Source organism: Poeciliopsis prolifica, unplaced genomic scaffold (assembly GCF_027474105.1).
Source record: "Poeciliopsis prolifica strain line A6 unplaced genomic scaffold, Auburn_PproV2 SCAFFOLD012, whole genome shotgun sequence".
Taxonomy (NCBI): Eukaryota; Metazoa; Chordata; class Actinopteri; order Cyprinodontiformes; family Poeciliidae; genus Poeciliopsis; species Poeciliopsis prolifica.
Window position 1 is genome coordinate 3,849,666 of NW_026562387.1, and position 15,694 is coordinate 3,865,359.

The following is a 15,694-nucleotide window of genomic DNA, read 5'->3' on the forward strand; positions in this document are numbered from 1 at the left end:
AACAAACGTCTTGGCCTTTCATCCACACAAAAACTCAAGTTTAATATCACTGAAAAATTATTATTTATAAAAACTCCAACCAAAGTGGAGATTGGAGACGCCTCAGTATTTGTGATTGTGTTTACATGGGAAAACAGAAGTTTTGTCTGCGACAAATAATGCACCACAATGTCCACATGCTTGCTTTGACACAGTTGATGTCGTCGTGTGTTTTAATAACTTTATATTCTGATACACTATTTAAAAGTAGTTTAACCTATATGTCTGTCCACACAAATGAACCTGCCGCCGCCATGTTTTACTCCTGATAGGAATTCATCGTCGTTTTAAAGCTGTTTGATTGGCTGACGTAGGTTTTATCATTGTGCTACACTGCCCCCTAGGGGTTTGGCATGCTTAAAACTGCACCCTGTCATATTTATGCGGGTTTATGTAGATCAAAACTGTCCTGAATCTGATTTTGTGTGAATGATGTTAAGAAAAAAGGGAAAGGGAGGAATCTAAAGGATAAATAAAAACTGCCAAGAAGCAGAACAAAAGAACTTGACTTGAAATTTCTGAAACATTTTCTCATCTCCTTAAACCCTACTTTCTCCAGGCTGCCAAACCAAGCAAGTGTCGTTCCCGTTGAGTAAGAACTCAATTGTTTTCGCTCTCCTTTTGTGGATAATAATATTCATATTCCCCTGAATGCTGACCCAAGAAAAAAGGCTATTTCATAGCTGTCAGTGGAACGGCTTTATCTTCACTCTCCAAATGTTGGGGTCAGCCAAGACTTGTCGCTCGGAAGACAATTCTCCCAAAGAACTAATGTGATTAATGGGTGTCACTTAAGAGGGGTGGGCTGAGGTTGAAAATGGGGGGAAAAAAAGAGAAAAAAAGTCATTCAGAGGAGATTGTTACATTGGTGAAAAGGTGCATTGGTGGCAGTTCCTCTGCAAGAATTAAGAATTTACCCCCCCGGCTGCAGATACGTGTTGCAAAAATAATATGCTGAAAGTCACTTTCAAAGTTGAAACTCAGTTGGAGAATTCAACCTTGTGCTGAGGTGTGAGCGAAGAGTTTTTAGGTAGCAATTAGGATTCTTTGTGTTCATAATTATACACAGTACATTAAGGCAAATATTCAAGTGCATTCATCAGAGCAAGTCCACTTTTACAATATTGCCGTAATTTACTTGCGTCATTCCCTGTGGTAAAAAAGTTGATTTAAAAAAATATCCAGTGCCTTGCAACAGTGTTAGAAATGTAACTTCTTTTTTTTTTTTTTTTTTTTTTTTTTTTTACAATATTGTCAAGTTTTTACCTCAGACTGTTGTGTAGTTATGTAGGATGTGAATAATTGGACAGCAGAGGGAAAAGGAGACATAGTAACAACTTTCCTGAAACTGATTTTGGAATGTTTCCAAAAATGGAAACAAAATTAGATAAATGTTGTTTGCAACAAGTAAATCAAGTAAATTAAGTCCAATGTTAGGTCTGTGTGAGCTAAATGTGAGAAAGAGACACACACACATGTGCATATACTGCCACCCCTGGCATGTTTCCATGCCCCCCTCTTGCCACCCAACAGATATTTTTCTGCATCCGCCCCTGCCAACATGGCTGTGAATTTTTTATAATGCGTTATAAATTGACCTGAGACTAAGTTTTCAGTCACAGAAAATTGTTTTTTTTTTTTTGTTGTTTTTGTTTTTTTTTTACCTCCACTTAATACGAAAGTTATTGAATGTCTTTCAACTGAGCTATGTTCTGATGATCAGTTTTTAAAAGTTTGATGCCCATGTGATGAGCTGCCTTCTGGTTGGTGCACATTTTTGAGTAAAATATAATCACTAGTGCTTAACTACATCTAATTTGCAAACATATCTTGAAAATAGTACATATTGTTTTATGTAAAAAACAGAGGCAATAGATGTTTCTTTTTTAGTTAAACGTAACTCAGACAATCACTATTACTACACCAGACTTCACAATTATATATATATATATATATATATATATATATATATATATATATATATATATAACATTGGCAAAAGGTTGCAAAATATAACAAAATTTAGCTTTCATTTGAGTAAATTTCAGTTCACTGCAAGAAGGACAACACAATAATACAGACTAGAAATACAAAAAGAAAAGGTTCAAATGAAAGCACCTAAAATTGTCTACAAAGTGGCATATTTATATTTTTGCCAAAAACAACAACAACAAAAAATATGTTATATTAAGAAAACCACAAGCAGGTAGAGAGTTAAGTTGTGTTGCTGTAGATCATACCTGTCTCCGTAAACCAACTGACCTATTTTACCTTTTGGCTCAAAAAGCTACTAAAGGACGACGGTGAATCCGCCGTGTGAAACAATCCCGCTTTTCCAACATTTGCAACAACTATCAGCAAAAAGAAGGAACAGCAGTTGTAACACATCATGGGCTGGTTCCTGCCTGCAGAGCGCATGCGTGTGCGCGTGTGTGTGTGCGACACACACTGCGCCAGTGCGCCCAGACTCACTGCAGCAGAGTGCCGCCGCTCGCCGTGGATTAGAGGCTGAGGAGCAAACCGGCTGTGGAGGGAAGATGAAGGTTGCGGTGTGAGTCTCCCAGCCGCCCGCCTTGTGAGCAGCCTGTGCACCTGATAAGGCCACCGCCACCTAATCCCTCCCACCACCACCCAACCACTTAAAAAAAGAAGGGTAGGGGGGGGCAATACTTAAAGTCAGTACTCACCCAGAGACTGATGAGGGCGGCCTCTGAAGCCTCCAATCACCACATTTACCTGGCTGGGAGGGTCGATAAGCAGCAGACCCGCGTTCCCTCTGCACGGTATTTCCATCAAGGAGTGACAACTTTATTCTGAGATTTGACAGTTTTCAGACTAATTTTCTGTGTCATAATTGGCTAGTTCCCTCCATTCTAATTTCTTCGCCTCGCTTCTTTTTTCTTTGGTCATCCGATTCATACAACTTAACGGTAATAACATGCAGCAAAAACAGAAATTGTGCCACCGGATGCAACTTACATGATTTATTCTTATTTGTATGTTATTGTTTCATTTTTGCTTTTGTGCCATTACTGCATATATTATTTATCATCTATTGTATCTTGGAGGTGTTAACTGTTTTGAATATATCTGAAAATGTATGCGTGAAGCATTAAAAAAAAAAAAAGTGTTTCATTATATATTATTTTCAAGCAAAGTTATCGCGAAACTATTGAAGAGTCACAGACTTCAGACTCTGTCCTCACTGCTCCTCTGATTAGCGCTGTCATATAGATTTAGATAAACAGCCGTGCCCTCAGGTGGACTCTTGTTTACTGATTTCTCTTTAAAAATCCGTACATTAATTGTGGTGTTCTTTCATTTCTGCCCCAGATGAAAAACATTATATTTTATGGTTGCAGCTGCATGCTGAATATGAGCTCAAACTTAGAGAGTTGTAGTGCTAACTGTATCTCTCTCAGGGGCCAAATGCTCCGCATTGAATGTTAACACATGCTGTTTCTCAACAGTGACTTTATTTATTTTATTTTATTTTTAAAAGCTGTTAATTACTTTGTTCTGATGAGAGCAACACGTGCATTACCATGGAGACGGTGCTACCTGAGCTACGACAAGGTGTTAAAATATTTATTCTGGTAATTTTGAATGCCACTGAAAAAAAAAAAAAAAAAGAAAGAAAGAAAGAAAAAGAGAGAGCGAGAGAAGCTAACTTTTTTATTTCTCCATTTCAGAGCGCCTTCCATAAACATAGATTTAAGAAAATCTTAATCAGGAGTGCAGGAAATGAACGCGTTTGAGAGGTGTTCTGATTGAACTCCTTATCTTAGATTGCAGGTGTCTGATTTGATGACGGAGGGGGGAAGGAAAAGAGAAGTTGTTGCCACGTGTTTGCTGTAATCACAATTTCAATCTAACTCTTTAATCCACAGATATGACATCAAACTAATGCCAAGTGTTTGACTAAATAAGAAAACATGAGACAAAAAAAAGCGTTGTTTTCAGAAGAGTTTTTACACGCAGGTTTGATGCCCTTAGCTGACTTTTGGCCTGCAGACATTTTATCAACACATGCTCGGCTCCAACAAGGGCTCCTGGATGAGTGGCAACCCCCCTTCTTCTGCAACTCATACCAACACCCACACCGCCCACTCAATTTATTTTGGACAGCTTTCAACAGTTTTCCTTTTAAATAACTTTTGTTTCGTAACAACGTCGGCATTTGCTGTTTATTCTGCGTTTTTATCTTTTTCAATTCTCTTTATGTACGGCGCATTTTCAGCAGCAAGGCAATACAAAGCGCTTTACGGGGATTAAAAGGAAATACAAACAAAATGACAAACCAAAGGAAAGAGCAAAAGAAGAAAAATGATCTGAAGTTGATCTAAAGTACGTAAGCGAGGTGTTCCTGTTGAGACCTTTATGAATGAAATGTAAGAGCTATATCGCAAGAAAAATGTAGAAAAATTGCAAACTTTATGTAGTAGTATTGCCAATCTTTTTGTGTGCAGAATGGGTTCAGCCAGTGGTGAAGACAAATGCCGTGCCTGCATCCGCCCGCCTCATCCTTAGCGCCAAAACTTATCGATGTCAGCAAATTGAGATTCAAAATGTCAGATTTGCGTAATTATAATATCAATGGAAACGCAGCTGGTGTTGAACGCCGGACTGCTTTAAGGTGTCAACATGTGCAGACACACATACAGTACATGTAGCAGATGACAACAGGGATAAACTGGGTCAGATTCTCTGCTTCTGCTGGGAGGCAACAACAATCTGTCGACAGTGACCTTCCGACGTCGGTGTGTTTGTGTTCCCTCTGCAACCTGTACTTCCAAACCACTTCACCCATTCAGCGTTATCTATGAACGCAACCCGAGCCCCTCCCCACCCCCCTCGCACAACCAGCTCACCTTCATTACAGCCCTGATAGTGGAATTGGCAACTTGTCACTTTTATTGATTTGTCCTAAACTGCAATTTACATGGATATTTGTGGGTGTCCTGAGGGCAGACTGCAGCTTGGCAGGCAGCCCAGCCGCCCCTTTCTCACCGCCCTCTCTGCCTTTTGTTTCCTCCGTCTGAGAGGAAGTTTTTCTCCCCGCTGAGCTGCCAGGGCCTCAAAGTGACTTTTTCAGTCTGGCTTCAGCAAACATGTCATGCTTTTAGAGCAAATACGTTTTTTTTCCCTCCCCCTCGCTTTTCATCATGCAAATTGAAAGAGCTGGAATGGCGTTAGGATAAAGAGACGGGTCGCGGTGCATGAGTGGCTCCCTGGGTGAGCCCTCTCCCAGTGAAGCCCGTTCTGCAAACAAATGCTTAATACGCAACTTAAAACGTGTTTTACTCCCAGCATAAATTGAAAACCATTGTATGAACGTTCCTAATTGTTTCATATTTTGTATTAGAGATGATAAAATGAAAAGAAATGCATTTTGTTATCTATAAATGCTATAAAATCTGTTTCTATTAGAAATGCAGTAAACTTCACTCTATTAGAATGAACTTAGCTTAGCTGAGGTAACTACCTGGCTAGGTAAGTTACCTTAGCTTTATTACTCTCTAGCTGAATTACCTAGGTAACTTAGATTGGAAATTAACTAATAAAACTTGCAAGGTAACTAAGCTAAGCTACCTAGCTTAGGCAACTAAGCAACTTAGCATAGTTTCCGAGGTAACTAAGCTTAGGTAACTTTACTTGGTTACCTAAGATAATTTGATAACTTTTATCTTCGGTAATAGTTACCTAGCTTATATTAAACCAGCTATTAGCTTAGTTACATAAGCTAATAGGTAACTAAGCTAATGCATATCTTTGGTAGGGAAACTACATATTAGGTAACTAAGCTAATGAGTAATCTCATTAGTTTAGAAAACTAAGGTATTAGCTTTTATCTAAGTTAATAGTTACCTAATTGTCTTGTGTGACAAGTAGCTTATCTACCAAGCTAAAAGTTAGCTCATGTAGCTCAGTGAGTAAGGCAGCTTGATGCGTTAGATGGTTTGTTTAAGGGGCCAGAATAGGACACACACACAAAGAAAGAAAAAAAAAAGTCTAGTTGAGGGTCAGCTTTTTTTTTTTATTGAGCGCTTTTGCCGCCCTCTAAGTCATGCCGCCCTGGTTGGTGAGCCTTATTTGGCTCAACAGAAACAAACGCAGAAATGGACTGAAGGAAACAGCAAGTCAGTTTTCGTCAGGTTGTAAAAATACGCACAATCAGCCTGAAGATCTGTGCGTATTTGTGTACCTGCATGTGCATGTAGCGCCTCCACACCTCAAACACCAAAGCTGACCTTCAGCCGCAGAGGCCAGGCAAGCAGCACAACAACCCGCAGCAACGGAAAACACAAATGCTTTGTGAAAGCTTCGACGCGGCGCGTTCGCACAAAAATGCCAAAATGTCACAATCTTCAAACTTTGTGTCCACAACACAGTTTTTTTTTTTCTTTTTACCTTTGTGCGGCCGCTGAAGGTTACCTGCAAACGAAATTCCAAGAGGGTGTCGACGCTAGAAGTGGTTTCTCAAGAGGGAACTCATTTCAGCTTGCACTGTCTTCATTGCCCTTGAAGTTTTTCATGTTTCTTTTGTTGTTTTTTTGTTTTGTTGTTTATTTTCTCGTCGACACCAAGAATGTGGCGTGTGCATAAATGTAGGAAAAGGAAATGAATTGTGTTTTTGTTTCTTGAGGAGTACACAAAGCACTCATTACTCAAGGACACAATGTATGCTAACATTAGGGTCGTTTTCACGGGCTTGAGGTACCTTGTGGTAGTAGTCTTTCAAAGTAAACTAAACTTTAACGTTTCATGACATTTGCATTGATTTCAAAGTCTAATAACGGTTTGTGTAAGTGTGCAAACATAGGCTGTATTTGTAATATACCTTACATTATTTTAATATATATTTAAAAAAAATAATAAAGAAACCACATTAACATTCTTTATTTTGACCTGGTGGTGAGCCACGCTCAATTACACAAAAACGAGACCATACAAAACCCACGACAGACGTTTTCCTCAGGTCAGTGGTGGCAGTATCATGCTGAGGGGGGGGAAGCGGCATCGGACTGTTTAGAAGACACAGTCATTGTAAGAAAAGGCACAGCTTGAAGGGGCTAAATAAATCAGCGCGCCACACTTTTCAGATCGCTAGTTTTGATACGGCTCTTTTGAAAAGAGAGGGTGTTCATTTTGCACATCCTGAAGAAAAGTCCAAAAATCTCATTTTAAAAAAAAAGCATGACGTTTGGGAAGAAAAGAGAAAGAAAGAGGGAAAGAAAGAGGGAAAGAAGGGCCTGCGGGGAGTTTAAGTGTTCTTCCTCTCATCTGCATTCAGAATCGCATCTTTTAGCCCCGCAGTGAAGTTTCCTCTGCAGGGCGGCCACACAGGGTGGGCGGGTGGGTTGAAGTTCTGGAGCCCAGATGACGGACATCACCAAAACTCGGAACACGAGAAAAGATTTTCAAAAAGAAAAAGAAAAAAAAAATGTGAGTCAAAAACCCACGGTGGGTGAACAAGGGGTGTGTGGTGCTGGTGGGTGTCGCTGCTGATGTCACACCCACTCGAACAGCCGCGATTGGACCCTAATTAGAAATCTCGGCAGCAAATAGATAAGCGTCCTGCATGATTGAGCTCAAAGTGGCTGATGCCCCCCCCCAAAAAAAATCTGTAGGGGCGGAGAGGAGAGGAGAGCAGAGGAGGAAAGAGGAGAGGAGAGGAGCAGACAGAGAAGCTGCCAGGCTGCGCCGACAGCACGGAGGTTCACATCCGACGGGCTTCGACGCTGGAGCTGGACTTTCTACAGCGACTCCCTCCGCGGTGATAATAAACCAAAGAGGAGAGAGATCCGTGTGCATACAGAGAGAGGGAGAGAGCAGAAGAAGAAAAGGAAAGGAGGAGGAGGAGGCTGACGAGACAAGTGGGAAGGAGAGTCGGACTCCAAGTTGCTGGCGCGCTGCGCTGCGCTGCGCTCCTGAGCTGATGGCATCCGTACTTGGAAACGGCAGCCGCGCGCCGGGCGCTCCGAGCGGCCAGGTCCGGTGCAAGCTGAAGCGGAGGAGGAGGAGGCGATCCAAGAGGAAAGGTAACGGCAACTTTTCAGTTCCCCCCCCCCCCCTCCTCCCCTCACTCTCTTTTTTTCTTTCTGTCTTTCTTCCTCCACATTCAGACTGAATAGGCGCGCGGCGGCGGGGCGCATCGTTCGCTCGCTCGCTCGCGCGCCGCGCCTCGTAACTGTCCGCGCGGTGAAACGCGGGTTCCTCTGATCAGCCGACAAATAACCGGCCGCCTTTGTGGAGGTCTTCTGGGTGTCAGCGACGCGTACAGTCTTTCTGCTCTGAAGTTTACTTTGGACTGAATTTATTATTACTATTCAAACAAGCACTGAATATTACAAGAGATTTTATCAAAAAATATATATATATAAATATAGAAATTACTAATTTACATGGATGCATTTAACTTGCTCGTTTGTATTTTTTGAATTGTTAAATCGATTTTTTTGAGGGAAATCTCATTTTAAACTCTTATTTCATACCTAATGCTCTCTGTTAAAGAGGGGGAAAAAATCAACATTTGTGCAAACTATATTTAGATCTCTCAAAAAGATTGTAGGGATAATCCTGATAATTTTTCTAATGGGTGCCCTTTCCCCCCCCTCCCCCCCCCTCCCTCCCCTCCCCCTCTCTCTCTCTCTCTCTCTCTTCCATAAAATGTAAACCTCCTCATGGCTTTAAAAGTCCAGCAGTCTGGAAAAAAGTCATATGTTGGACCAAGCAGTGAAGGCCCCGCATGTGGAAAAGGAAATGGACAAAAAAAAAAGAGGTTAAAAAATGCAATTCCTCCCCGTGCCCCTTTTTAATTTTTTATATATGTATTTTTGAAACTCAGTTTAAATTCTGCAAACCAGTTTCATTTCATTCAAACGAGCCCATTAGTATGGTGTGCAAAGCAATCCGCTGGATTCGTAATGGGAACAGAAAAGCGTGCTGATTTCACTGACTTTTTTTTGTTGTTTTTTTCCGCAGCCAGCTCTGTAATGGATTCTGATGGTGGTGGTGGGGGGGCTTCCTGGTTTCATGGTAAACAGTCCCCCCCACTCCACCGTGCGGTTTTATACCATCTTTACCAACGACGTTGCATCAGACGAACGCATGCTATCAAAAATAATAAAAACGACCTCGTCTCATGAAGCATTTGCACCTTTCCGCCTTCCACCGAGAGGCACCAGATAGTTCTGCGCTGTGCAGAGCTGACCGCACTTTGCCGGCCGTCGTTCTGTGATTGCTGGGTGATTTCACTCGTTTTGTGTTGTACTTTAAAAAAAAAAAAAGAAAGAAGAAGAAGAAGGAAAAAAAAGAGGCAGAAGAAACGCAACAGAATAACATTTTGGAAAGAAGAAGCTTCGATCCTGCAGCACATTGAAGGTTATTTCCTAAAGCATTTCAGCAATTACCATCAAGATGTCAAAAGCAAATTCATGCTGTTGCATCGCGATAAATGATTGTGTCTTTTTGCCTGTTTCTCCGCCTTAAGCACCCCTATTAATACCGGCTGCAGCACGTTTAGCGACACCACCACAACGAGACGCTGATGCGAACGTGGACGGAAGCTGACGTGTCCACAACGAGCTCCCGAAAACACTCTACCCCCCTCCAACACCCGCCTGTCATCAAAGTGCAAAAACAGTCGACCACAAACTTAATAACCTCTTGATTTTTAATAGCCCAAGTAATTGAGACAAGGGAGACAATACATAAAATATAGTGCCGAGGCAAATGTATTTACATAATGGAAACGACAGAATTGGTTCCACAACATTAAGCATTGCATATGAGCGCCGCACAAACGCCGGCGCGCACATTAGCCGACGGGGCCTTTTGGGGGATGCGGGGGACGGGGGTTGTGTGTGTGTTTGTAGGGTGGGGGCTAATTTATCAGCGCTGCTGATTCACTCTGATAACACGGGACATTAAGGGGCCCCGGCTCAGGGGGCCGTTTGGAAATGAACTGTGGCCGTGGCCGGAGCTGGATACCACACTTTGGATATTTTCCCCCTGTTTTCATGCGTTTCCTAAAGCGTCTTATTGTTATTATTGCTTTTTTAAATTTTCTTTCCTCACTTCAGACCTCAGCACAGATTATCCATAAGCCTGACCAAATTTTCATTTTCTTTCTCCTGGTGTCAAATCTTTTCCTCGGAAATGCCAAACGATTGTCATCTTCAGATTTTCACACAATTATTTTAAAGCTAAAAGAAGGAGAGAAAAAAAAGCCAGAGGGATTACTGCATGGCATTTAGGGCTTAATCTCTTGAAAAGGCTGCAGATTATTTGTAGATGGACTCGTTAAAACCTTTGTGTGCATTCAAAAGGCTGCAGCTTCTATTAATTTCACTTTTTTTTTTAAGTTGCTCATTTTTTGATGGGCAAAACAAATAACCCCAGAGTGAAGATTATGGATTTATCTCTCTTTTTTTTTTTTTTTTTGGCAGTCTGACACCATTTGGTTAATGCTTTGAATTCCTAGACATCACTGCGTTCCCCCAGCTTTACCTTTTCAAATTTCCAGTGGCCCTCTTTTCCTTTCCTCGGACCTCTCTCCGTATCGCTTTAGCGTTCATTCCTGACTGTGTTTTGACCGGCCTTTTAATCAACCCCAGCCTTTTAGCGTCTCCAAAGGGATGCCGCTAACAGAAATGAAAGCCGGCGCGGTTAACACCTGAGCGGATGCGCCGCAGTCCGGTTTGGTTTCCCCACGAAGGCACTCTGTGGATTAATAGCTGTCAATCATCTGCGTATGGTTTGACCGTGGCGTACACACGAGGCAGTCCTCCTCCTTTAGCCACAAAAAATAAAGCAACGCAGACATTTATGCACCAACATTGCTTTCTTATTTATTCTTCTCATAGCCACACTTATCAGCATGTAGTCCCAGTACAGTATATCAGCATGTCATCGAGAGTGCCGATGGGGGGACCTAAAAAACACAGTGTGTGTAACGTAATTTATGTCGCAATTACCGTTTACGCCCTCAGTCGCAGCGAGGCGGCAGCAGAGGAGTCCGGTTTGGGTTTTAAGAGGAGAGGAGAGGTGAGGATGGGAAAGATGAGGGTCGGGTCACGCAGGATGATGGGGGTCTTTCCACATCCGATCCAACCCACCCCCCACCCCACTTTCCCTTATTGTGTAACATACACAGTGGAATGATGGAGCGTGAACTGCAGGCGGTTCAGTTTTCAGCACCGGCGGCAGAGATAGAGGGGGGCGTCGAGTCGAGGTCAAGGGTCAGGCAGGAGAGTGCTTTTTATCCGTATTTTGATCTAAGAGGTTTATTACTATGTCTAAGGAGCTGTGTCTGGCAATCAAATTGGGTTTCTATGTATATATTTTTTTGTTTTTTTGTTCCGGAATATTCTAAACAAGCCTTATTTCTTTAAAAGATGAAGCGTGGCAACTTTTGGAAGCTCGTAATGTCATGAAAATTGGAGTGTAAAGTTACAAAGTATGACTCTGTTTCATCCTAACCACTAAAACTTTGGATTTTCCAAATGTTTTAGACATTTTCCGCCTTGGAAAGAATTGGTCGGTCATTGGTGTGAAGGTATATTGAGGTTTTAAAAAGTTACTTTAGACTGTCAGGACTAAACCAGGCACTTTAAATGTGTGTGTGTGTGTGTATTAAGGAACTGTGATGGGAATATCCATGTTTACAGCCAAACAATAACTTCATATAGATGAAACAAAAAGCCTGCAAGCATCCTTGGGCGAGGTGCTATAGTCAAGGTATAATAAGGTTATGGTTTCAAAACACAAAAAAGCATTTTATCCTTCTAAAGTGGTGTAAAAGTAATCTTTAAGGGTAATTTCTTAGGTCCTTTTGGAGCAGAGAAGTTCAATGTGTGAAAAACCTAAGATGTACAAATGACTCCTGTCACTGTGGTGCCTCTTTTAAAAGTACAGATAGAGAATCTGATTTAATGACAAGCTAATCTCAGTATAAACTCAAAATAACACCAAATTTATAATGTTTATTTTGCATTTTTGTTTTATATAACTATTATAATTAAACCTGTAACAATCAGAGTTATACTCGTTAAGCAGTAGTAGGTTTTCATGGCGTGCACTGGCGATGCCACAATACAGATATGAGGTCAAGTATCGGTCGATACCGATCCGATACAGAAAAATAGTGAGGAATTCAACTAAAAAGTTTCCTTTTTTTTAAACAGACATACATGTACTGAGTTTCAAATTTATTTGATAACTCTGCACCAGTATCGAATCGTCCACATCGTCACACATACCAATCTAGGATTTTTTTTTTTTCAAAATTGAGACCAATATAGATATTAGTATCAGATTGGTGCATCTCTTGTGTACGCCACTTCTTTTACCATTGGAAATATGCAGACCTCCCTGACCCCTGTGACCCTAAAAGGAAACCTGGGTACTGACAATAGATGCACAAATGGGTGTTGTTGTTTTTTTTGTCTTTTTCTCTCTTTTTTTGGTTAATACCATAAAACAACGGTTTATATATGCATTTTTACGTTATTGCACCATGAGAATCTTGTCTCACCACATACTTAGTTTTACATGGAGAAAAGAGAACGTCATGTCAACAGGAGTCAAAATGCTTCCCTTCAAAGACAGTAAAACAAGTCTGATGTCTGAGTTTAAAGTTGAAGTCTGTGTTTGACTTCTTTCAAACCCCTCTGACGTCATTCAAACGACGCTTAAATTGTTTTTACTGGAAAGGCTTGACAAAAATTCATTTTTCATGTCTCGTTTCGCGTCTTGCAACTCGAAGCAACAGCCCCGCTTCCGCTCCGGCAGCTGCATGCACATACGTTCGGTGCCAAGCCTGTTTTTTCTCCAGTCATTTTCCTGTCTGCCTCCCTGCTATCATCTGTCAAATTGTGAGAGTTAAAAAAAAAAAAACAACAACAAAACAATATTTCAGTGGAAATGCTGTAACCGCTACAGCAGTTTTTAAGCAACGGCACAAAGCACGGTGACAAACGCATGCAAATTGAGAACACAAGTCTTTGTAATGTGGAGCACAGTGAGCACATGGAGGCTGAATGATAGCAGCAATAAAAAGCTAGCTGTGAGGAATAAATGAAAAAAAAATATATATATATGTTCAAAAAAAAAAAGAAAAGTCAGGAATGTGCTCATTGCCAAAGCTCACTGGGAAAGGATCAGTGGAGTAAAAAAGGGAAAAAAGTAGAAAGCTTTTTGTTTCTTGGAGCTGCGAAGTGCTATTTTTAATCAAACTTGTTTAGTTTTCCTGGATAAAAAAAAAGAAGAAAACAACTACAACGGTCTCTGCGAACATGTACACGCAGCAGCGTTACGATTCCGGCGGAGGCCCACGCAGACTCACGTCAAGGCGCATGCGTGCAGAGTTTGGCGCGGGTCACTCGCTCCGGCGGTTTACTGATGCTGGTTCCATCGCGGCAGGACCGGAAGCCGGGCGGCGGGGCATGGGACCGCTTCCGTGTCGGGACGCCCCGGATGTCACAGCGAGTGTCATGACACGACGCTGGGGGGAAAGAGATATTTTGCAGATGTTTATTTTGTTTTATTTTATTTTTAGCCCCCTGAAACTCTTCTGCCACATTTGTTTGTGCCGGTGTTGATAATGGCATTAGGAGCTGTGGCGGGAACACCGCTGGCATTTATGAGGTTAATGAAGGTCGGCGCCGGCGGAAAACGGCGCGGCGCTCCGCCGTGTGCGCTCGCATGGCTCTGTGAATTTACAGGCCGCTTCCTGATTAAGGAGAGGGGGAGGGGGGGTTAGGTGGGTGGCGGCGGAGAGGTCGGTCCACTCAGAATGCCGCGTCCTCCAAGTGACCGGGCGTTTAGCTGACGGGAGGGAGTGGAAAAAAAAAAAAAGAGGTTAGCGCTCCTGACTGTGGTCTCATGAGGACAGCAGATAAAATGACCAAAGAAAGGGAATAGCACAACTTTGGTGCATTTGCATAATTAGTAATTATCTTGTAATAGTCCCTCCTGGCTTTATTCAGCTCTGTGGTAAAAAAAAAAAATAGAGCAAGAGAGAGAGAGAGAAAAAATGTGCTTAAAGTTCAGGAGCAACAAATAACTTGAGGAGAAAAATGACTCACTGGTGCAAACGGCCACGTCTGCTAAGAATAAGACAAAAGCATCAGAAGAACAGATGCAGATTCAGAAGAAAGAAAAGAAAAAGTCGAAAGGTGACAGTTAAGTTAATTAGTCTGTTGTTTCATGACTCCCACAGTTGGAAAGAAAACGGTATTACTCACGACCGCAAATAACTCGGCGCGCTTGTCGCCATGATGACCGAACGCAAACAGTTTGATTGAGTTAGTCATGTGTTACGCTCCATCAATCTGTCCGCAACAGCTTTCGAAAACGACGATGACTTCAGGGGAAGACGTTGGGAGAGCGCCGCGTCGTTACTGTGTTGTGCTCCTGCGTTGGGAAATAAAACTCTGGAGTGTATCAGATGCTGCCTCCGTATGGTAATTTGTTTGCGTGTCTGTTGGTGTGTGTGTGTGTGTGTGTGTGTGCGTGTGTGTGTGTGTGTGTGTGTGTGCCACTCCTGAGTATTCGTGTACGGTGTGTTGAGGGTGTGCAGCCGTCTGCAGGGGAGCTGCCAGTCCTCATAAACAAACAGAGCGGAAGACGTTATTGCTTCCTGTCGGTGTTTGTGCGTCCGCGGTCCACTAGAAGGGGCCTGACGCTGTAAAAGATGGAGCCGAGCCGCCTGGGAGCGAGTGCCAGGTTGATTCCGGGGTCGGGCGCGAGCGGCACAGTGGGTTGTCGCTGTTGGAAAACGCAGCTCTGGAACTTCTCAGCACACACACACACACACACATACACACACACACACACACACACACACACACACACACACACATACACACCGAGGCAGCTTGGAAACGAGCCTTTTTGGAGAGTAAAGCTTGTGGTCTGTAAATATCCAGCATTTCAGCAGGTCCAAATCTCTTTTTTTTAATCATTTTTATTTTTTCACTGTCTTTATTAAAGTTGCTATTAATACCCTTTTTTAAAAACGTGAAGCTGGCTTATGGTGCACCACAACATTTACAAAACTCGATGTACCTCGATGCTAAAAAGCCCGTCTGATGCATGAACGCTTCAATAAGTTGTTTAAGAGACAGCAGGCAAAAGGCACTAGTCTGTTTTTCAGAGCTTGGGAGTCACTGTATTGGACGTAGACCTTCAATCCCTTGTGTAGAAGTCTTCCTCTTTAGGGATAACTACACTAGCTCAACTGTTATTAATTTCAGGCGTATTTATTTTGAGCATGTAAATAACTTTGAAGTAATTCAACAATTCAATTTTACAGTACAAACCAACATAAACATAAACTCCAGATTCAAAAGGAAAAGACTGGAGTATAATCTTATTCTGCATTTCATCTACATGTGGGTAAATGGTAAATGGACTAAACTTATTTTGCGCTTTTCCAGTCATTTTGACCACTCAAAGCGCTTTACACTAGAGTCACATCCACCCATTCGCACACACAAACACACACACATTCATACACCGATACGCAGACCGGTAGGCAATTTAGGGGGAAAAAAAACATGGAGTGCTAGCTAAAATACCTACGTAGGGCCAGTAGATGGCACCACCATCAAAGTTGAAGACATAAAAATGCAGAACATCCAACACATCC

At 42.1% G+C, this 15,694-nt stretch overlaps 1 protein-coding gene across 1 annotated transcript in view; it reads left to right on the top strand.

The window, feature by feature from the left end:
* The first annotated feature begins 7,666 nt into the window (after positions 1 to 7,666).
* adarb2 (adenosine deaminase RNA specific B2 (inactive)) overlaps positions 7,667 to 15,694 on the top strand; it is a 172,122-nt gene continuing 164,094 nt past the window's right edge. The window contains exon 1 of the mRNA XM_055037700.1: positions 7,667 to 8,081. Within this exon, the coding sequence (XP_054893675.1) occupies positions 7,979 to 8,081 (103 nt within the window). The 5' untranslated portion in view covers positions 7,667 to 7,978. The remainder of the gene's footprint in view (positions 8,082 to 15,694) is intronic.